The 21,652-nt window shown below is 39.9% G+C and overlaps 1 protein-coding gene across 1 annotated transcript in view; it reads right to left on the bottom strand.

The window, feature by feature from the left end:
* The window catches only part of npffr2a (neuropeptide FF receptor 2a), a 56,045-nt gene that overhangs the window by 10,720 nt on the left and 23,673 nt on the right, over positions 1-21,652 (bottom strand). The window contains exon 2 of the mRNA XM_063017931.1: positions 3,711-3,810. Coding sequence (XP_062874001.1) covers positions 3,711-3,810 — 100 coding nt within the window. The remainder of the gene's footprint in view (positions 1-3,710; positions 3,811-21,652) is intronic.

The following is a 21,652-nucleotide window of genomic DNA, read 5'->3' as shown; positions in this document are numbered from 1 at the left end:
GGCTAATTTTTGACTTATCAGCTCACACAGGTGTGGGGATCAGAATATTTTTGATATTTGTAAGCCTTTTTGTTCCTCTTGGTGAGATGCATTCTTACATGTTGCACCATGAATGTAAATCATGAACACTGATCCTATCTGGGACAGGCATGGTCTGCAGTACCTTAGATGTTTGTCAGATTTCTTTTGTGACTTCTTGGTTGAGTCAACAATGTGTTCATGAAATTTTGCTCTACACTGTAAGAAATGAATCAGTGGTCCAGTAGATTTTATACAAATGTTTTGTGTTAAATGTATTTAATGGAATTGAGTTCTTGAGTTTATGGCTATTACTTGAGTTAATTTTACTTATTATAAAATGCTATAAAATCTACTTATTTTATTCGTGTGAATATAAAAATAATAAGTTATATAAATACGTTGATTTCAATTTACAAGCACTTCCGGTCTGTGCGCGCGCATTTTTTTTTTTTTCTCTTTTTCTCATCTAATCCTCAACGGTTGTGAAGAGCCTCCACAACGGAATCCAGACTGCACAGTTTGTGAGCAAATGAACTAAGGTAAATAATTCTGTTCTATTAATCTGTATAGTTACCACAGTTTATTACTGTAAACTTGGTATTAGTTTTAAGTTGAACGTGAAACTGTGTGTAGTTACATTTGCTTCAAATAACAACATTACATGTTAGAGATGCTGAAGTATTCTTGTAGTTTTATTAATTACAACGTCTGACTTTTCTCATCTGAAAATAGGTTGAACTGTCCTTTAGGCTTGTCATTTTGTGAACTGAGCTATTTAGGTGGTTCATTTTGGCCTTTTTTTGTAACTTAGCAAATATCTCTGTTGGCTGAGGTAAGTTAGCTAGCTAATAAAAACTTTTCTCATTTGAATGCTTAGAGGAAACAACTTTAACCCAGCGTTGAGAGCGAAGTTAAAACATGATAACATACAGATGGTATGCTGTATGAAGTTTTATCTGAAATCTGGAAAAAAGTTTAGCATTCATCTGTAAACATGCTAAGCTTGTTAGACAAAACATAGTTAACTTCATTTAAACCTCATGTCAGGGTAGTTAACTTGGTTAACCACAACATACCGAGTAATTTTTTTGCAAAACTCAATTATCTTAATATTCAAAGTCATTTATAAGACATATTTAAACTATTCCAATTTGGTACATTTTATCCTAATAAAGATTAAACTATAAAAATGTAATTAAAATGAAATGTGTTAGTGACAATTAGTTTGATGTCTGTGTGTTGCATTTCCAAAAATGTAATGTTTATTAACTGCATGTTTTGACAAGACAAATTAAAGTATTAACAAATTACTTTTGACACTTTTCATACTATAATAATTGATGTTGCAGGACCCTGAAGGTTTAGAAGTGGACCAGCGAGACCAATGAGAATTGTCAGTAGTTATGTTGAGGAACATGGGAGCTTCTGCAGGTGACACACCAAAGGACATCATGATTATTATTGAGAAAGTACATGTCATCACAGGACTAAAAGATAATTCTATGGCTCATGCTGCCTTCCTTGGCTTGACCCATGTGCTAAACCTCAGTTATCCCAGCCGGCAGACATTACAAAGGCATGGCTGTGGAAGAAAAGGGTCAAGTATTGGACCGGCCTACCAGAGAGAATGTGTGGAGAATTTTGTAAGAAATACGTGACTATGACAACTCTGTACTTTTGCACATCTTAAGACAAGTTTTCAGGAAGAATGGTACAAAATACACTGGAACACTTCAGACAGAATGGCAACATTACAAAGTGGTAAATGCTTTACCATCCCAACTTTTTTGGAAGGTGTTGCAGCCCTGAAATGCAGGAATGGATGTTTACTAACACATGAAATTAAGCTGACCAGGCAAAAACTGAAAAATCTTGGGTTCATTCTGTCTGCAATTTAATGAAAGTCAAAGGAAATGTAAGAAACACTGCATTTTGTATTTGCATTTTCCGGTCTGTCCCAGATTTTTCTTATTTAGAGTTGTATATTAAATTATCAAAACTGTTTTACTATTTTCTGTTTAAAAATTTAAATAAATTTTTGTTTAAGCAGTTGAAACAAAGAATTAAAATTTCAGCTGGGACAACTTTATTTTTAAGTCACTGCAAGAGTATTCAAATAAAGTATTAACCTCTGAAGTGGTTCTTTTTTCATGTTTTCCATTTACAGTTATTCATGTCATTAATATTATTATTCTGTTGGCTTAATTTTATTGAGTAAATATCACTAATTATGTTTTCTATAGTCAACTTAATTTTATCAGTACTAATTGTAGTTTGCGCTTTGAATCTACTTAATTATTTTGTGTAGATTGAAATTAAATATTTAATATATTGTATTACCTCTACTCAAATTAAATGGATTTTTTAAAGTGTTATAATTGATTACATTTGAATCAAAATATAGCCTAGTAGTTTTTACTTAATAGTATTGCGTGTAATCTGTTGCCTCAATTTTATTGAGTAGATATAGGGTAATATTTTTTACAGTGTACTGGCCCCTTTTGTTTCAGTTTGATTTACTTTTGTTTTAGGTTTTCTCTGTTTGAATCGCTCTAATTATGGTTCAGTGAAGTCCCAAAGCTTTAGAAGAGGCTTTGTGTCACGCATCCCAGTTCCTCAGACTTATCCGCTGTAACGAACTCAAACTCCTAGGATGCACCAGTCAGTCATGTGACTTAACTAATTGATTGCAAGATCAGCCTCACCTGAGTTCTAACTCACTTCCAGTATATATACCTGTTTGTTTGTGAAGCCCATTGCGAAGTATTGCCACTGTTACTCAGCTGCATACCGAGCGGTCTTTCTCTGTTTGATTATCTCGTGCATTGACCCGTTTTTGTATATCTACTTTGATTTTTGGCTTGACCTTTTTGTACTGTACAGTATTTTCCGAGTGATTGTCTCTGGTTTTCGATCCTGTTTCTGTTTACCGTTTTTCCCTTTTGGACTGTGTTTTTGATCTGATGCTCTGGTTCGGTTCTCATCTGGCTTTGACCGTCACTCGTACTTTGACTACGGTTTTTGGTTCAGGCCTATATATTAAAGCCTTCACCGCAAGCGTCTAGTTTCAGTCTGTGACGTTACACTTTGTAACCCTCTTTAGACTATTAATAGCTTTCTTAAACTTCTCTGGATTATTTTTTCCTGTGGCATACTGTGCCTTGTTGCTAAAAAATCTGATTCAACAGAGATTCAACACAGATTTAACATTTGGTTAATTGATTGAGTTTTGTGGGTTAATTGACAGAGTTTTGGTAAACTGCATTATTGTGTGTCTTTCATTCTGCCACATAAACAGGCGTTTTTTGATGGTAGAGCAAGGTGGACTGTTGATGCCTCAAGATGCTCCTGTCTGTAGTCCTGTTATATTTCCTGCTTGCATGATAAACTGCTCCATCTTTCTGTTACTAAATTTATATTATAAATTATATTTGTGTGTGTGTGTGTGTGTGTGTGTGTGTGTGTGTGTGTGTGTGTGTGTACACCCATTGCTATTGCTGGTGGAGAACAATCAATACAATTCACTTGCTGTAAATAATCCCACCTACCCACCCACTGAGCAATAAAACAGTTGAACTACTTACAAACTACTCAATTTTAAAAGAAGCAATAATACTTTCTGACTACTAAAAAGAGAATAACAAACTAAAACTTTACATTTTTATTTTTTTATTGTTTTTTAATATTACCTGTCAACTGCAATAGCAACCAGGGTGAAAACAGAGGCAGAGACAGATATGCCCTGGACCATACCGCTCATTTTGCACACCATGCTTCCAAATGGCCAACCTGTAAAGAATACAGATAATTACCTTTAAATACAATGTAACAAACTGCTGTCATTTTAATTTTTTTAAATAGAATGAAATAGACCAACCACAACCCTAAACAGGATAAATTGGTGGTAAACCAGACAATAAACCAGTGAATGAATAATGTTTCACTGATGTACGGTATTAAAGTGTATTCTGCAGTGCATTAAGATCTCACAAAACTACTGGTATTTCTAAAACAATAAATGAGCATAACTATCATAACAGCCTCTTTTTATGTTGAGTCCTCTGACATTTGCTTTCAAATATTTGCTTATATTTTATTCAGTCCATTCCTCAATCTGCTACAGTTTCCCATGCAAATGGTTGCCACACAACCCCAATGCATAAAAAATATACCCTTATGCTTACCAGCTGGCAAGATACTTTTGTGGCCAAGAATTGTAGTAATTTCATTATAAATCAGTCCACAGTAGGTTTTAAAATGCCTTTTGCTTACCCGGATGTTTTGCATATTTTTTTTACATTATCTTCTCTAATGCTGTTTCATGCTCATCGGCACAGCCAGCAGAAAGCAAATTTGCTGCCTATTATGTAAAAGGCTTAAACACTGCAGCAAGTGGCCGCTCAGGTGGCGCAGCGGTAAAAAGACACGCTGCAACCAGAACTGGATTCTGAGTACATCGTTTTGAATCCAGCTCTGCCTCCAGCTCTGCCTCCAGCTCTGCCTCCCCTGTATGAGCAACGATTGGCCGGTTGCTCAGTTGGGGGGTGGGACAAAGAACCGGATGTGGGTCTCTCTCTGTCAGAATGCGATTACGACCTCTGCCGGCTGATTAGAGGCACCTACACGAGATGAGGAAGAGTGCCCTTAGGGTGTGTCTCTCCGCATGCAACGCTAAATGGCGCCAAACTCATCAATGTGTGGGTGGCAAAAATGCATCCGGCTGCTGCTCATGTTTCGGAGGGGATATGGGTTAGCTTCGATCTCCTCTGTCAGGGCAGGGTTCGGCATAGACAGAGAGGAAGCACGATGCAAATTGAACAATTGGATGCGCTAAAGGGGGAGAAAAAGGTAAAAAAAAAAAAAAACACTGCAGCAAGTGAATGAAGCACAATGCGTTCATCATTTAAAAGCCACCTTGGTTAGCTGCTTGAAGGAGTCTGTGGTTGTGAAGGGTTAGCAGAAGGTTTAAAGAGATTTTAGCTGACAATTTTCATTGGCAATTCTTGACATTTTAAAAGAGTCCTAATGAGGCCAATTAAAGCCTAATAAATTAATTTGGTTTTAAAATTTAAATGGGTGAAGGTGTTTAAACATTTGTACGTGCCAGAAGTACTTATCTTTCTATTTTTTAAATTCAGCAAATCATCTTCATTTTCGAACTATACCACCACTTTTTTCTGGTCAGGTTCACAGATTCAAATAAACAGTAACAGAAAGTAGTCAGGGTTTATAAGAGTAATCACTGGAATATTCTTAGTAGTTTGCCATGTTAGGAGTTAGATACATAAAAGCTGGCTTTTGGTTAAAAAAAAAAATCAATAAATCAATATAGGTATAAATAGGTAGAACAAGGTCATAGCATGTCCTGCTGCATAATTTTTTCCTAAGCTTTATTTCAGACAGATGATAGATAACTCATTAAATTAATGAAATTAGATTTTACATGTTGCATTACACTCTGTGTAATATGTTTTGTTTAATGTACATATTAGTATTGTATATATTGTACAACCCCAAATCAGAAAAAGTTGGGACAGTATGGAAAATGCAAATAAAATAAAAATGCAGCGTTCCTTATGCCAAGTTCACACTACACGACTTTCAAGTTGAGAGACGACTTTTGAGCGCAGAGCGAACACAGAGTTGCCTCCGAGCCGGCAAATCCAGCTGCGACCAGTCGGTGAACTAGGCATTACATTTACTTTTTTACGTTTTGTCTGCTCAACTTCATTTTATTTGTTAATATACCTCCATTCCAGCATTTCAGGCTGGCAAAACATTTTTTTAAAAGTTGGGACGGGGGCAATTCAGGGCTAGTAAAGAGGTGAAAAAACTAAATAATGATGTGATTCCAAACAGGTGATGTCAACACGTGATTGTAATCATGGTTTGGTACAAAAGCAGCATCCAGGAAAAGCTGATTCTTTGATGAGCAAAGATGGCGAGAGGATTTCCAGTTTGTCAACAAATGTGTAAGAAAATTATTGAAATGTTTAAAAACAATGTACCTCAACAATGTACCTCAAAGAAACCCTCTACAGTGCATAATAGCATTAAATGGTTCAAAGAATCAGAGGAATTTCAGTCCGTAAAGGCTAAGGGTGCAAACTTGTGTCAGTGATGGGGCTGTGTCAGTGCCCTTGACAAAGGTAATTTACACTTCTGTGATGGCAGCATTAATGCAGAAAAGTTCATTGAGATCTTAGAGCAACATATGCTGCCTTCAAGACGTCATCTTTACCAGGTACATCCATTTTTTAATAAGACAATGCAAAACCACATGCTGCACACATTACAAAAGCATGGCTGTGGAAGAAGAGGGTACAGGTACTGGCCTGGCCTGCCTGCAGTCCTGACCTGTCCCAAATAGAGAATGTGTGGAGAATTTTGAAACAAAAAAATGCAACCACGACGACCCCGTACTATTGCACATCTTAAGACGTGTTTGCAGGAAGAATGGGACAAAATAAAACCTGAAACACTAAATCACTTGGTATCCTCTGTGCCAAAATGTCTTTTAAGTGTGGTGAAAAGGAATGGCAACATTACAAGTGGTAAATGCTTAACTGTCCCAATTTTTTGGACTGTCTTGCAGGCCTGAAATGCAGGAATGGATGTTTATTAATAAATTAAATAAAAGTCAAAGTAAATGTAAGAAACTCTGTGTTTTTTTAGTATTTGCATTTTCCATGTTGTCCCAACTTTTTCTGATTTGGGGTTGTATACACTGTACTGTATATACTGTATATATTGTAAATATTAATCCAGTTTAATGTAATGCAGCATGTGCTTAAATCCCTGATCATGTCACTTCAGACAGCTCACATCATGTTTAATAACTGTGAAACATTTTTAGACTAGAATATTAACACTTTTTTTGTGAAAACATTAACATCAGTAAAAACAGTTTTAAGGGTTTCAGGCAAATGTCCAACACAATCGAACAATAACAACACAGAACTCGCCTCCGTATCTGGAAAGGCTTGTAGCTGAGAGAGTTGAGAATTCTAAATGAGTAATAATGTGACAAATCTAAGTTCTGTATAAGCATGGGCACATAACTTGAATACCTCGTTCTATTCTTGGTTGGTAGGTGGGAAGATACCATTTACATTTGATTACCAAGAAGTTAGGAAATTAAATGATTTAGTGTTTTGCATTATTTAAAGTAATATATCACAGTGGGCTTGTCTCCTTATAAGGCTACTGTTTAAAAAAAGGCTAGATTCGAATCTACAGTTAAAGTAAAAAGTTTTTAGATAAATGTGTCTTTGTATTTCGTGATGATTTAATTATACTTTTGTGACTATGTAATTACAACACATCAAAAATTCTTTAATAAGATTAAGGTGAGTTTTAACTCCTCTGGGTCAAAAATGTAAATACAGCAAATTAAAATCATTAAGGTGGTGGTGCATAAAGCCCTACAATGTTGTTCAACTTGTTATGGCCCCCTAATTTCTTGTTGGCAAATTCTCAAATATAATTAGGGCCAATTTGATAGCACCCTTTTAAAATTACATGGAGCGATACTCTCTTCCCAAGGTCAGGAATGTTCTCTACAAAAGTTTTTACATTGATGCTGTTTTAATTATTTTATGGCTCTCATGAATGTTTGATCCACAGTGTAAAGAGCCATACAGGTTATTTGGAAAGTAAAAATAAATACATTAAAAATAAATGTATCATGTTTTAGAAAGATCACATTCAAAAAGAGCTCTAATAGTTAATTGCGTTATTATAACATGTTTACAGCAAGACATACAGAGAAGCTCCAAGATGAGATAATACATAATATAATGTTATCATATCAATCATATATAACTCTGTTTTGACTTGTGCTAGAACTTAAGAAGACGTAAGAAACTAAAGCTAGCTCAAGTTAGACCTCTTGCTGTAGTAATTTGTGTGGTTTGCTGATTAGTAGTTTCAGGTGTCTATTGTTAGAACTAGTTTCTGATCCCAAGGTGTCAGTTGGGGACGGGGCTAAGCTCAGTATAAATTGATTATTCACTACAGGCTGACTTTACCATTGCTAGGTATTTTAATGTCACTTTTGATTAATTTGTTATTTTCTTACAACACAACTCTCTGTAACTTTTGGGTAAGTAATTCAGCAGTTAGGTGGGTAGCACTGTTGCCTCACAGAAAAAAGGTCCTGGGTTCGATCCCCAGGTGGGCGGTTGGGTCCTTTCTGTGTGGAGTTTGCATGAACTGATGAACCTTGTGCAATAAGTAACTACCGTCTGTCATGAATGTAAACAAAAGCGTAAAACATGACGTTAAAATCCTAATAAACAACAAACAAACAAACTTCAGCAGTTTCTAACATCTGTTAGGTTTTGGGAAAGTACTTTTGGGCAAGTTCTTTAGCAGTTTTCTCTCACATCTGTTTCGCTTGTCTTACGCACCTCAGCATGTGCTACTCACTTATTCCTGTGCTCATATCTCACAGGCCTTACAGACATCACAAGTCACATCATAGGCACAGTCATGCCAGTAGCCTCATCTACCCCCAGCTGCAGCAGCAATCTCAAACAGTGGTGGTAGGTAGGCTCTGGAAATGTCAATCAGCAGTCCAAAAAGCTGACTTCATCTCAGCTTTTGCATTATCTCACAGCATCGACTTCCTGGCACAGACATGGATCATCACTAAAAACTCGGCTACACCAGCAGCCTTATCCTCTACCTACACCTTCTCTCATACACCAAAATAATCTTGTAGGGGTGGCAGTACAGGCTTGCTCTTGACCAAGAAATGGCACTTTACTCCTGTTAACCTTTCTCATATTAACATTTTATTCTTTGAATTTCATGCTGTTACTGTGACCTTCCCAATAACCCTTCATATTATTATTGTCTATAGGCCACCTGGCTCACTGGGTGACTTCATAGAAGAGCTGGACATTCTTCTAAGTTTCTTCCCTTCAGATGGGACTTTTTTTACTCTTCCTGGAGACTTTAACCTCTTTACTGACAAACTTCAATCCTCTTGTCTTCTTCCTCTCCTTTCATCTTTCGACCTCCTCTTTAATCACAGCCCTTCGACACAACGGAGGCAATCTTTTGGACCTGGTCTTCAGCCATCCATCGTCTGCTCTTGACCTCACTGTCACCCCACTTCACCTCTCTGACCATCACTTTGTGTCCTTCTCTCTCTATCTGCCTACGCTTTTTACCTTCAACCCCACTTACACTCTTCCAACTTGCCCAAACCTTCACTCTCTGTCCCTCACTAATCTCTAACATCTTTACCAAACCCTGATGTGCTTGATGCCCTTTCTCTCAACTCTGCTACTAACACTTTACTCTCCTCTCTTTTAACATCTCTTGATCAGGTCTGTCCTCTCTCCCTCAAACAAGGAAAACCATCCCACCCTGCTCCTTGGCTTTCAGATGCATTGCACAACAATAGAAGAGAATTAAGGGCAGCTGAGAGAAAGTGGAGGAAATCCAAGCTTAATGCTGATCTCCTCTCCTACCACTCATTATTGTCCAGGTTCCCATCTGATGTGACTGCTGCAAAAACATCTTTTTACAAAGCCAAGCTCGAACAATCTGCTGCTGATCCATGCAAACTTCATGCTATCTTTTCCTCACTTCTAAACCCCCCTCCTCCTCCCCCATCTGCTTCCCTCACTGCTACCAACTTTGCAACTTTCTTTCAGGAAAAGATTGACAAAATCAATCAATCCTTTTCTCTGACTGACACACTTTCAACTGACACACTTTCAATTGAGCCTCAACCCACTAACACACTCACCACCTTCACTCCACTCACCACGGATGAGGTTGCACAGCTTCTCTCATCCAGCAATCCCACTACATGCACACTAGACTCTATACCATCTACTATCCTCAAAAACATCTCACAGGACCTAATAATCCCCTTCATCACACCCATGATGAACAACTCCCTGAGATCAGGTGTTGTCCTTACAGCTTTCATAATGCCTCAGGTCATTCCCCTTCTTAAGAAACCTACACTAGACACCACAAACATTAACAACTACAGACCAATCTCACTCCCCTCTTTTTTATCCAAAATTCTTGAACACGCTGTATACAACCTCACCTGTCTACAAAGTCTACTACTTTCTTTCTCACTCAGAATGACCTCCAGGATCCGTACCAGTCTGGCTTTAAGGCAGCACGCTCTACAGAAACAACTCTTGTGGCTGTTACTGAGAAGCTTCATGTGGCCAAAGCATCCAAACCTCATTCTTCTTGACCTTTCTGCAGTCTCTGACACAGTGAATCACAGCATTCTCTTGTCTACTCTCTCCAACCTTGGAGTAACTGGTTCAGCATGGCAATGGATGGCTTCCTACCTGGAAGGGCATTCCTATTAGGTGTCATGGAGGGGATCTATATCCCTTCCATGCACTCTCTCAACCGGTGTTCCTGAGGGATCTGTACTTGGCCCACCTCTATTCTCTATCTAAACCCGCTCTCTTGGTAAGGTCATAGTGACCAATGGCTTTACTTACCACTCCTATGCAGATGACACTCAACTCATTCTGTCATTTCCTCCTTCAGACACACAAGTCTCAGCTCGCATCTCAGCATGCCTGTGAGATATCTCACAATGGATGTCAGCTCATTATCTAAAACTTATTTCCAGTAAGACCGAGCTGTTACTTATTCCTGGAGATCAATCTCCAACCCAGGACCTAGTCATCTCTCTTGATGACTCCCAAATCAGACCGTCTGATAATGCAAGGAGCCTTGGTGTCGTCCTGGATAACCAGCTGACCTTCTCTCCTCATGTAACATGACGAGAGCGTGCCAGTTCCTCCTCAGGAAGATCCGGCCATTTCTCTCCATGGAAGCAAACTTGATTTTGAACCGGTTCCGCGTGTTTCCACTGAAAAAAAGAGGTTCCAGATAGCGAACTAGCATTCTATTCTGGCACCACAGAATACTTGGTTTTTCAGCGTGAACCGTGACATCATGCGCTGAGCAAATCGGCTATTTGCACCGAGGGTCGCAGAGAAAGCGAAGTGCAAATCGCTTCTCACGTCAGTGAACTAAAGAAAACAACTGCGACAAACAAGTCTACGTCTTCTTATCACCAATAGTTGAGCGATGCTTTTTGAATAAAAACAAACATCTGTAACAGCACAAATGCGCTCAGGTAACCTACACGCTGTGCCATCATGGTACTACTCTTAACTTTTGTTGTGTAACGCCCACCATTGATGACGCATGCTTGGTTCCCAAAAACTGGTGGAAACGCGGGTCAGTTCTCTACAAAACACCAAGGTTCGAAGAAACCCGAACAGAACCGGTTCAAGAACCAGAGTTCTTTTGGAGGAAAAGCGCTATCAGATTCTTGTCCAGTCACTTGTAATCTCATGGCTGGACTACTGCAACTCCCTCCTGGCAGGTGCTCCTATGTTTTATTATTAAACCCTTTCAACTTGTTATAAAGAGAGGCATAGGACCCAAGGATGCAGAGAATAATAATGATTTTATTTATAAACCATATATAATAATTAAACACAAAAGGTAAATGGAAGAACAAAAAATAAATCGGGTAAAATAGGAAAAAGAAAAAAAAAAAAAGAAAAACACAAAAACCACGAGGGGCGGACCTGGATCGCCTGTGTGCGAGGAGTTCGCGTTACTCGCTGCGCTATTTAGTAGCGAAAGGAGAAGAGGAGCCTCACGCTGAAAAGGCTCAGAGGATCAATGTCCCGGGAAACGGAGCCGGGATAAAGAAACCAAAACTGGCCGCAGTTTCGGAAACCCCGGATCAGCGATGTCACCAGCCTCGCACCGATGAGCTGGGAGGGAGCCTATCTGTGGAAGAAAAATATAATATTATTTTGCGTGGACTCGAACTGGCGTGGGAAGCGAAACAAGCGGGCGCTTAACCCAGTAGGCTAAGCCAATGGTGGCAAACCCATCTGATGTACAGCGTCCGCTGTATCGGCGGCTGAGCTAATGCTAGCCTCTTGCTAACGTTTACAGGGAAGGTCTAGCTGAAGACGCCAAAATAAACAGCAGCGCGAGGGCTGCGCGAAGTCGCACCGATCTTTCCCTAACAGGTAAAGAAAAACCCTATCTACCTCAGCCTTTCACCTTACACACCCGACCATCCTAACGATGCCCGGGGATACCTTACTGACCCTGCTAAGGGATGCGACTGCACAGCCATGCATGGAAACAAAAGGAGAAGGTGCGACGCCTGCAGCCATGCAACGCTCGCTTAAATAAGGCGAGCGCAGCTGCAGGTCGTTTGCACTAATTAGACAGCCTCCTATTTGAGGCCTTGCTGTTTGGTGTTCTGTAACGCCTGCGATGCTGGGAACTGGTGGTGCGTTCACCAGACGCCGCAGGCACCCTAACTAGGGTTGCCAACTTTCAGAGCTGGAAATAAGGAACACCCTGGGTTGGCGGAAGGCATAGGTGGGGGGTGGGTTGGCGGGGGTTTACATTTTAACATAATCCATCTTCACACTGACATGCAGCCCTGGTTCCGCACTGCGTTGCTTAGGTGGTCAGTGAGAAAATCTGGGGGGGCAATGCCCACCCCCTGGCCCTGCTTGTGTTACTTTAGTTTTGCCCTATGCCGGATTCGAACCTAGGGCGGAAAAATATGCGAGATGTGCTCTGCCCACTGCACTACTCAAACAACACGGTAATAAGCAGGTTGTTATGCTGATATACCTGTGCACACACGGCGTTACTAACACTACAAGTGAATACTACTTAAAATAATAACCAAACGCTTTCTTCTGTTACATACACATCGCCCTGTCTCAATCTAATCTGCAGCATTTCTCTCTCACCGATAAAAGCCGAAGCCAACGCCCCTCGTTGTGATTGGTCCCCTGCTATTCACCCACAGGTATATAAGAGGGCAGCTGTGGGTTCGGCAGTGTGGACTATTTTGATTAACTTTGCCTTTGCCATGTGTTTGCTTCCTAGAACATGGTATTTTGGTTTGATTTTGACTTGGCTGTGTTTGTTCTGTTTGCCCTTGTCCATTTGCCCTTGTCTGTATGCTCCTGTCCGTTTGCTCCGGTTTGTTTGCTTTTGTTTGTTTGCTTCTGTCCATTAGAAGTCTTGTTTAGTCTTGTTCCTGTTTGTGTTAGTTTAAGTTTCTAGTTAGCTTTAGCATTCTTAGCTTTGGGTCTAGTGTAGTTTAGTCTGGTTGTATGTGTATGTGACCCTAAATCCTTAGCATAGGATTTAGGGTCATGTTAATGTGTGTTAAGATTAGCTTTAGCATTGTGAGCTTAGGATGTAGCATAGGTTGTGTGTGTCTTGTTTAAACCTGTCTTGTGTAACCTTGTCGTGTCTTTTGTTATTAATAAACTATTGTGATAATATCTCTGCGTGTGTGTCTGCCCCCCTCTTGTCTCGTCCTAGCCCTAATTGTTACACGTACAATGTAGATGGACTCCAATATGTATGTAAATGTAAATTTTCTAAGAAATAGTTTTGATTTAAGATACAGTGAGGAAAAATAAGTATTCAAACACTTGTGTTTTTGTCATATAATACTGTGTACTTACAGTGCACAAATTTACTTTAAATTTGACCTTAACTTAGAGGAGCACTTTATAATAATTTGGATTATTGACTGCAAACCAGGTCTTTTTGTCCAACATTAGAGCATGACATAATGGGTAATACACATATACACTCTGCAAAACCTTGTGGCAAGGCTTTCCAGAACAGTAAAATCTGTCACAGCTGCAACGTTAAAAGCAGCATAGTATCACACCATCACCCCCACATTTGACTACTGGTATGCTGTTCTAATTGTGTAATGCACGCAAGATGCAATGGGACCCACATCTTTCAAAAGGTTCCAATTTCTTACTGAAATTCATTTTTTATTTTTTATTTATTTAGCTCTCGCTGTGGTTTGTTTGAGTTCCAGAGCAGCGGAAATATATATTCAAAAAATTTATAAATAAATAAAAATAATTCAAATTAAGAAGGAAAACTCTTTCATTACTATTGCATTTTTTAAGTGTAAGTTTCTTAAACATGGTGCAGTCCACATTTACTTTATACCTAAAAAATTATATTACACTGCTTTATTCAGATCATGATTTTTTGCACATTTAATTGTGCTGTTAAATATACAGTGTATCACAAAAGTGAGTACACCCCTCACATTTCTGCAGATATTTAAGTATATCTTTTCATGGGACAACACTGACAAAATGACACTTTGACACAATGAAAAGTAGTCTGTGTGCAGCTTATATAACAGTGTAAATTTATTCTTCCCTCAAAATAACTCAATATACAGCCATTAATGTCTAAACCACCGGCAACAAAAGTGAGTACACCCCTTAGTGAAAGTTCCTGAAGTGTCAATATTTTGTGTGGCCACCATTATTTCCCAGAACTGCCTTAACTCTCCTGGGCATGGAGTTTACCAGAGCTTCAAAGGTTGCCACTGGAATGCTTTTCCACTCCTCCGTGACGACATCACGGAGCTGGCGGATATTCGAGACTTTGCGCTCCTCCACCTTCCGCTTGAGGATGTCCCAAAGATGTTCTATTGGGTTTAGGTCTGGAGACATGCTTGGCCAGTCCATCACCTTTACCCTCAGCCTCTTCAATAAAGCAGTGGTCGTCTTAGAGGTGTGTTTGGGGTCATTATCATGCTGGAACACTGCCCTGCGACCCAGTTTCCGGAGGGAGGGGATCATGCTCTGCTTCAGTATTTCACAGTACATATTGGAGTTCATGTGTCCCTCAATGAAATGTAACTCCCCAACACCTGCTGCACTCATGCAGCCCCAGACCATGGCATTCCCACCACCATGCTTGACTGTAGGCATGACACACTTATCTTTGTACTCATTTACATTTACATTTTCAGCATTTTGCAGACGCTTTTATCCAAAGCGACTTACACAATGAGCAATTGAGGGTTAAGGGCCTTGCTCAGGGACCCAACAGTGGCAACTTGGTGGTGGCGGGGCTTGAACCGGCAACCTTCTGTTTACTAGTCCAGTACCTTAACCACTGAGCTATCACTGGCCCTCACCTGATTGGTGAGGGCCAATCACTACTCCTCACCTGATTGCCGCCACACATGCTTGAGACCATCTGAACCAAACAAATTAATCTTGGTCTCATCAGACTATGGTCTGGTTCCAGTAATCCATGTCCTTTGTTGAAATGTCTTCAGCAAACTGTTTGCGGGCTTTCTTGTGTAGAGACTTCAGAAGAGGCTTCCTTCTGGGGTGACAGCCATGCAGACCAATTTGATGTAGTGTGCGGCGTATGGTCTGAGCACTGACAGGCTGACCCCCCACCTTTTCAATCTCTGCAGCAATGCTGACAGCACTCCTGCGCCTATCTTTTAAAGACAGCAGTTGGATGTGACGCTGAGCACGTGCACTCAGCTTCTTTGGACGACCAACGTGAGGTCTGTTCTGAGTGGACCCTGCTCTTTTAAAACGCTGGATGATCTTGGCCACTGTGCTGCAGCTCAGTTTCAGGGTGTTGGCAATCTTCTTGTAGCCTTGGCCATCTTCATGTAGCGCAACAATTCGTCTTTTAAGATCCTCAGAGAGTTCTTTGCCATGAGGTGCCATGTTGGAACTTTCAGTGACCAGTATGAGAGAGTGTGAGAGCTGTACTACTAAATTAAACACACCTGCTCCCTATGCACACCTGAGACCTAGTAACACTAATGAGTCACATGACATTTTGGAGGGAAAATGACAAGCAGTGCTCAATTTGGACATTTAGGGTTGTAGTCTCTTAGGGGTGTACTCACTTTTGTTGCCGGTGGTTTAGACATTAATGGCTGTATATTGAGTTATTTTGAGGGAAGAATAAATTTACACTGTTATATAAGCTGCACACAGACTACTTTTCATTGTGTCAAAGTGTCATTTTGTCAGTGTTGTCCCATGAAAAGATATACTTAAATATCTGCAGAAATGTGAGGCGTGTACTCACTTTTGTGAAACACTGTATATATAATTGCCATGTAGCAGCACAGTGGCGCAGTGTATACCATCGTCGCCTCACACCAAGAAGGTCGAGGGTTTAATTCTTAGGTGAAGTCATCCGGGTCCTTTCTTTGTGGAGTTTGCACAAAGCAAACTCCCTGTACCTGTGTGGATTTCCTCGGGGTGCTCCAGTTTCCTTCCACAGTCCAAACACAAGCAGGCAGGCTAATTGGAGATATTAAAGTCCCCCCAGATATGTGTCTGTCTGTGTGTGTGTGTGTGTGTGTGTGTGTGTCAGGCACGTGCACAGATAGACCCCTAGTGATGCTCAAGCACCTGCCCTTTTGCCCTGGATGAGAAAAGTGCCCTTTCTGCTGGAGCCCAATTTTTTTCATCAATATTTAAAAATAAAAATTACCCTCTCTGTCATCAAATCCCCCCAAAAGTGTTTTGATATCTGACGGGCATTTATATGAGTTCTTGTGAGAATTCTGCCCCGATCTGATCCGCGGCTCGCACAAGCTCCCACCTTGCCCCTCCCTCCTCCTCCTCCGGTTAGCACTCATGCAGTGCTGAGCGCCAGGCCAAACCGCTGCTACACACTTCTCCTCTGACCTGCAGCATCAGACAGACAGGTAACGACAGTGTTTCATACAAAGAGCATCCATGCATAACGCATAGCCTACACGTTTTGTCCTCATGAGTCATGAAATACATGATTTCAAAGCCTTGTCCAGCTGTTTACTGACGTTTGTCATGTTTAATGAAGGGGAAGGGGGACAAACTGCAGCAGACAGACAGACAGAGAATTTAAAGACAGTTTTACTGTTTTACAAATTAGACAAGTTCACTAGTTTTGTTTCATTTAAAATTTTACTTATTTTGATGTAAAGCCTGAAAAGAAAAACGCATGAGCACAAACATTTTGCAGAAGAATGTCAAGTAGCTCTCACAGTGAAGTGTTGAAAATAGATACAAACATACAATATTTTATAATTACAGCATCCTGGCCAAAACGCTGTGTAGGAAAAGTCACCTTTAGTCAAGGAGTTATTTTCATGCAAGCATTCATACTTCAACAGTTGAGGTTTACAAATGAGGAATAATTTTGCTAGTTAATTAACATTACAAACTAATATATGTAGAAGGCTAAATATAATGCTCTATGATACAAAAAATGATGAATAAATAGGAAAATGTTATTTAGCTGTCTATTTGATTTTATTGGCATAATAATAGGCCCATTGTTAACATTAACTACCCAAAGTTGGTTTCTGATTTGAAATCAAAGGTAGGTCTTAAGTTGAGCTACATGACAGTCTGGTGAGGTAAATTGATACTAGTAATGGTATATTACTAGTGTAATGCTTCAACTCTGTCAGAAAACAGTAAAATGATGTATACTGTGTTCTCCCCTTTATGGAGATTCAGTAAGTCACTCTTGATTATTATGCACAACATTGATTTATCTTATTTACAAAATTTGCAGCATAATGCCAAGAAAGTGTTAGGTTCTGTGGCGTCAGGGGAATGTGCCATCTCTCCCTGACGCCACAGGCCTTACAGAGCAGTGAACGAGCTGGCTGAAATACCTGGCCAGCTCGTTAGGGCGAATGCGCTGCAGCTGTGTCCTGTGCCTTCCCCTATTTAAGGGATAGGCGCAGAGCTGCAGCCGTCGCATCTTCTGCGTTTGTTGGCCTTTTTCTTTCTTTCAGTTTGTTTGGCACTGCGGTGCCCTTTTATGTTTGTTTATTTGTTTTATCTCTAGATTGTGCCGCCGCACTGTGCCGCCGCCGCTGTGCCGCTGCCGCCGGGCCACCGGTATTGGGGCGCCACCAGGCCGCCGCCGCCGCCAAGCTGCCGCCATTTGGGCCGCCGCTGTCGTGCCGCCGCCGCCGCCTGGTCGCTGCCTTCAGGTCGCCGTCGGGCCGCTGCCGCCGAGCCGTCGAGCCGCCGTGCCGCCGCCACCATGAGATCCTGTTATCGCGCCCAGAGGAACGCGACCCCCTCCCAGCGTAAACCGCTGGTGACAGCGTCGCGTTCCGCTGTCTGGAGCGCTATTACAACGGCCACTTCCCAGCCAACTTGGCTGGTGACAGCGCCGCTGTGTTCTTTAGCGTAATGACGCGGTTGCGTTCCAGCAATCCTTGCTGCCGACCGTAACACCCGGGCTTGTAAAAAGCCCGTGTTTTTTCCCCCTTCTTCGGCCAACAGCGCGAGGTTTTCCACCTCGCGAACCCGGTCGCTTCACCTCTTTAGTGCTGGGAGCGGTTTTTCTTTCAGCGCTGCTGTGGCAGGCTGCGTAAGCTCCCAGCCAGGAGGTGAGCGACCAGGGTTCGCGCCTCGCGCTTCCCCTTTTTGTTATTTGTGTTTTTCTGTTTATTTTCAGCCCCGACGTCCGGCTGCCTTCGGGATTCCCCGAAGTGTTTTTTGTTGGTGTTATTCCTTTTATTTTATTGTATATTATGTTTATTATTTTGTAAATAAACCCGTTAATCCAACTTCCTCTGCATCCTTGGGTCCTTCCTCCCCGAATCATAACAGAAAGAAAAGGTTACAAAAGCAAAAAGAAAAGGAACTACTGCAAGCAGCTCAGGGTAGCAGCTCTCTTTTATCCTGGATTAGGCCATCTACCAGTAAAGCAAATGAGGGAGATGTATCAGTATCAGTTGTTTGGTTATTAAAAAGCGTGCACAATATGGCCTTATTTTTGCCTGTTTTTCATTTATTTATGCAATTTGATAATTTGAGTTATTTAATTAGATGTGCATTGATTGTGTTAACAAAAATAAATATATAAGTTAAATATCCTACTGTGTGTTTTTTTTAATTTTATTAATAATTTTGGTGATGGGTGCCCTTTATTTTGGCTTGAGCACCTGCCCCCAAAAATGTCTGTGCACGTGCCTGGTGTGTGTGTTTGCCCTGTCATGGAGTGGTGACCTGTCCAGGGTGCTTCCTACCTTTCACCCAGTGAATTAGATCTACCGTGACGCTAAATAGGATAAAGCAGTGGTAAAAAAGACAATAAATAAATAATTGTCATGTATCAATCTACAATTAATCAATTAATCACTGATAATGACAATGTATGTGGTTGCATTTATTCATTCCTAAACTCCTACCAGTCTCCCTGTCTCTTCCACTGAGAAGAACACTATAGGGTGATACTGCCATTTCATCACAGGGATATTATTAGACAGGCAATGTGCAATGCTTGATTTTTGCCAGACAAAAGGCTTGCCGTTCTGTCTCAAGACTGCAGTTTTCATCTAATCAAACCAGAGAATCTTTTTTCCTTTGTTGACAGAATCCTTTACATAGCATTTTAGCAAACTTTAAACAGGCTCTCGTATGCCTTTTACTCATCTTGCCGTTTAATATTAGGGCAATTTTAGTATTTCCAATTAATCTTATTGTGGGAGGAGCACCCGGAGGAAACCCACGCAACACTTAAAGCTACCCTATATTAAATATTTTTCTTTTTATTTTAAAATATTGACAATTTTTTAAATTTGCCCTCTTATGGCATACATGGATTCATACGTACATCTGCTTTGAAAGTTAATTAACTACAGTATATACTAGTGTAGTGATTATATTGTACATAGATAAGTAAACATTTTTAGTATCAGTAAAAGCTTGCATCAGCAAACATTTGTATAAGTGGAAACCCACATTTCTTTGTCAGCTCCTGACAGAGTCGGTCCATACCAGTAAGTAAGTAAGTAAGCCAGGTTTGTGAGGCACCATGTGAAAAAAGAAAATTAAGTCTATATACAAATTTATACACCCTTACTAAATTACTTAAACTACCATAAACACAGTAAATATTAATTGTTATTTCTGATTGAAAAATGTGGACATAACAACAACAATAAAAATATTATAAAAGAGCTTTTATTTATCTGAGATTACAGCAATATAAGGCATTTGCTGAGTTCCAGAGAGATAGTGGGTTTCACAAATACTTGTTTAATTAATTGTTACACCTGGAAAATGTTTTAATTAGGGCTGTCACACGATTAAAATTTTAAATCGCGATTAATCGCCTGCAAAAATAACTAAGCAAAGTTTGAATAGTTATGCACATTTTTATTGCAAGAAAATGTTTACCAATAAAAAAAATAAAATTATGATAAAATTATTAAATCCAAATTATCTTTAGAAAGCCAGCCAACGCCTAGAGTTGTAACAGCTACCCATCTTTCAGCCAGTTATTTAAAATGACAAGTCTGTTCACTTTATCTGGCAAAAGTGAGGATCTTTTCCTGTTCATAACCCTGCCACTGAAAACAGGTGCTCAGGGTACTACAATTAATCATTTCTAGACGCAACACGTATAACGTCATGTAGACCCACATCGTTAACTATGTTAAAGCATCTGCAGTCCATTGCGATCAAACACCAGTGTTTGTAATGTTCCCATGACGTGTACTTTCCATGGGCTTTCCATCCAAATTCCTCCCAAATAAAGTTGACTGAACTCATTTTGCCTGTAATGCGTATCCGTGCGCGCAGATGCCTGAGGAGACAAAGGCGTGCTCTGACCAATGATGATATTGAAGCATCAATTAATAACTGTAATTTTGTCTAGTGATGATCTCACACTTTCTAAAAACAAAAATTATTATTCTAAACACCCTACATTTCGCAATAAGTACCAGCAGCTCGAGTAATTTGTAACTCACGACCGCAAACTGGAAAAAGAGCCGTGTTATCGCTATACAGTATAAACACAATGTTGCTGAGTTAAAGCAGCACAAATTACCACAGTGACGTATGTTTAAAGTGGCACAAACATAGCCCAATAAAAATTGTTTGATTAAAAATTGTATTCTCGATTTTTTTTATCGTGATTAAAATTTTTTACGCGTTAATCACGTTAATTAATGCAGTTTAACAACAGCCCTAGTTTTAATGTATCAAGGGGAATAATAAGAAGAAAAGTCATAGCACTGACTAATACATGGATAAAAGGCAGCAGCAAAGAGGAACAATATGATAAAATGTTCACTGTCAAGAATTAAAGCAAATCTTCATAGAACAGTGAGCCAAAATTGTTATCAGGGATGTAACAAAAATCCTGGTGGGATACTTACCTGCTGGTGGTAGCATACTTTTTTTTTCCGGCATTCTGTGAGTTTGGCAGGTCAAGCAATTAACACACACATACACACACGCACACACACACACACACACACACACACACACACACACACACACACACACACACACTATATATATATATATATATATATATATATATATACAGTATATACTGTATATATATATATATATATATATATATATATACTGTATATATTTATATATATATATATATATATATATTTATATATATATATATACAGTGTATCACAAAAGTGAGTACACCCCTCACATTTCTGCAAATATTTCATTATATCTTTTCATGGGACAATACTATAGAAATAAAACTTGGATATAGAGTAGTCAGTGTACAACTTGTATAGCAGTGTAGATTTACTGTCTTCTGAAAATAACTCAACACACAGCCATTAATGTCTAAATGGCTGGCAACATAAGTGAGTACACCCCACAGTGAACATGTCCAAATTGTGCCCAAAGTGTCAATGTTTTGTGTGACCACCATTATTATCCAGCACTGCCTTAACCCTCCAGGGCATGGAATTCACCAGAGCTGCACAGGTAGC

This window comes from Trichomycterus rosablanca, chromosome 21 (genome assembly GCF_030014385.1).
Source record: "Trichomycterus rosablanca isolate fTriRos1 chromosome 21, fTriRos1.hap1, whole genome shotgun sequence".
NCBI lineage: Eukaryota > Metazoa > Chordata > Actinopteri > Siluriformes > Trichomycteridae > Trichomycterus > Trichomycterus rosablanca.
Note: the sequence above shows the minus strand (reverse complement) of the source record. Positions and strands in the feature narration are given on the sequence as shown.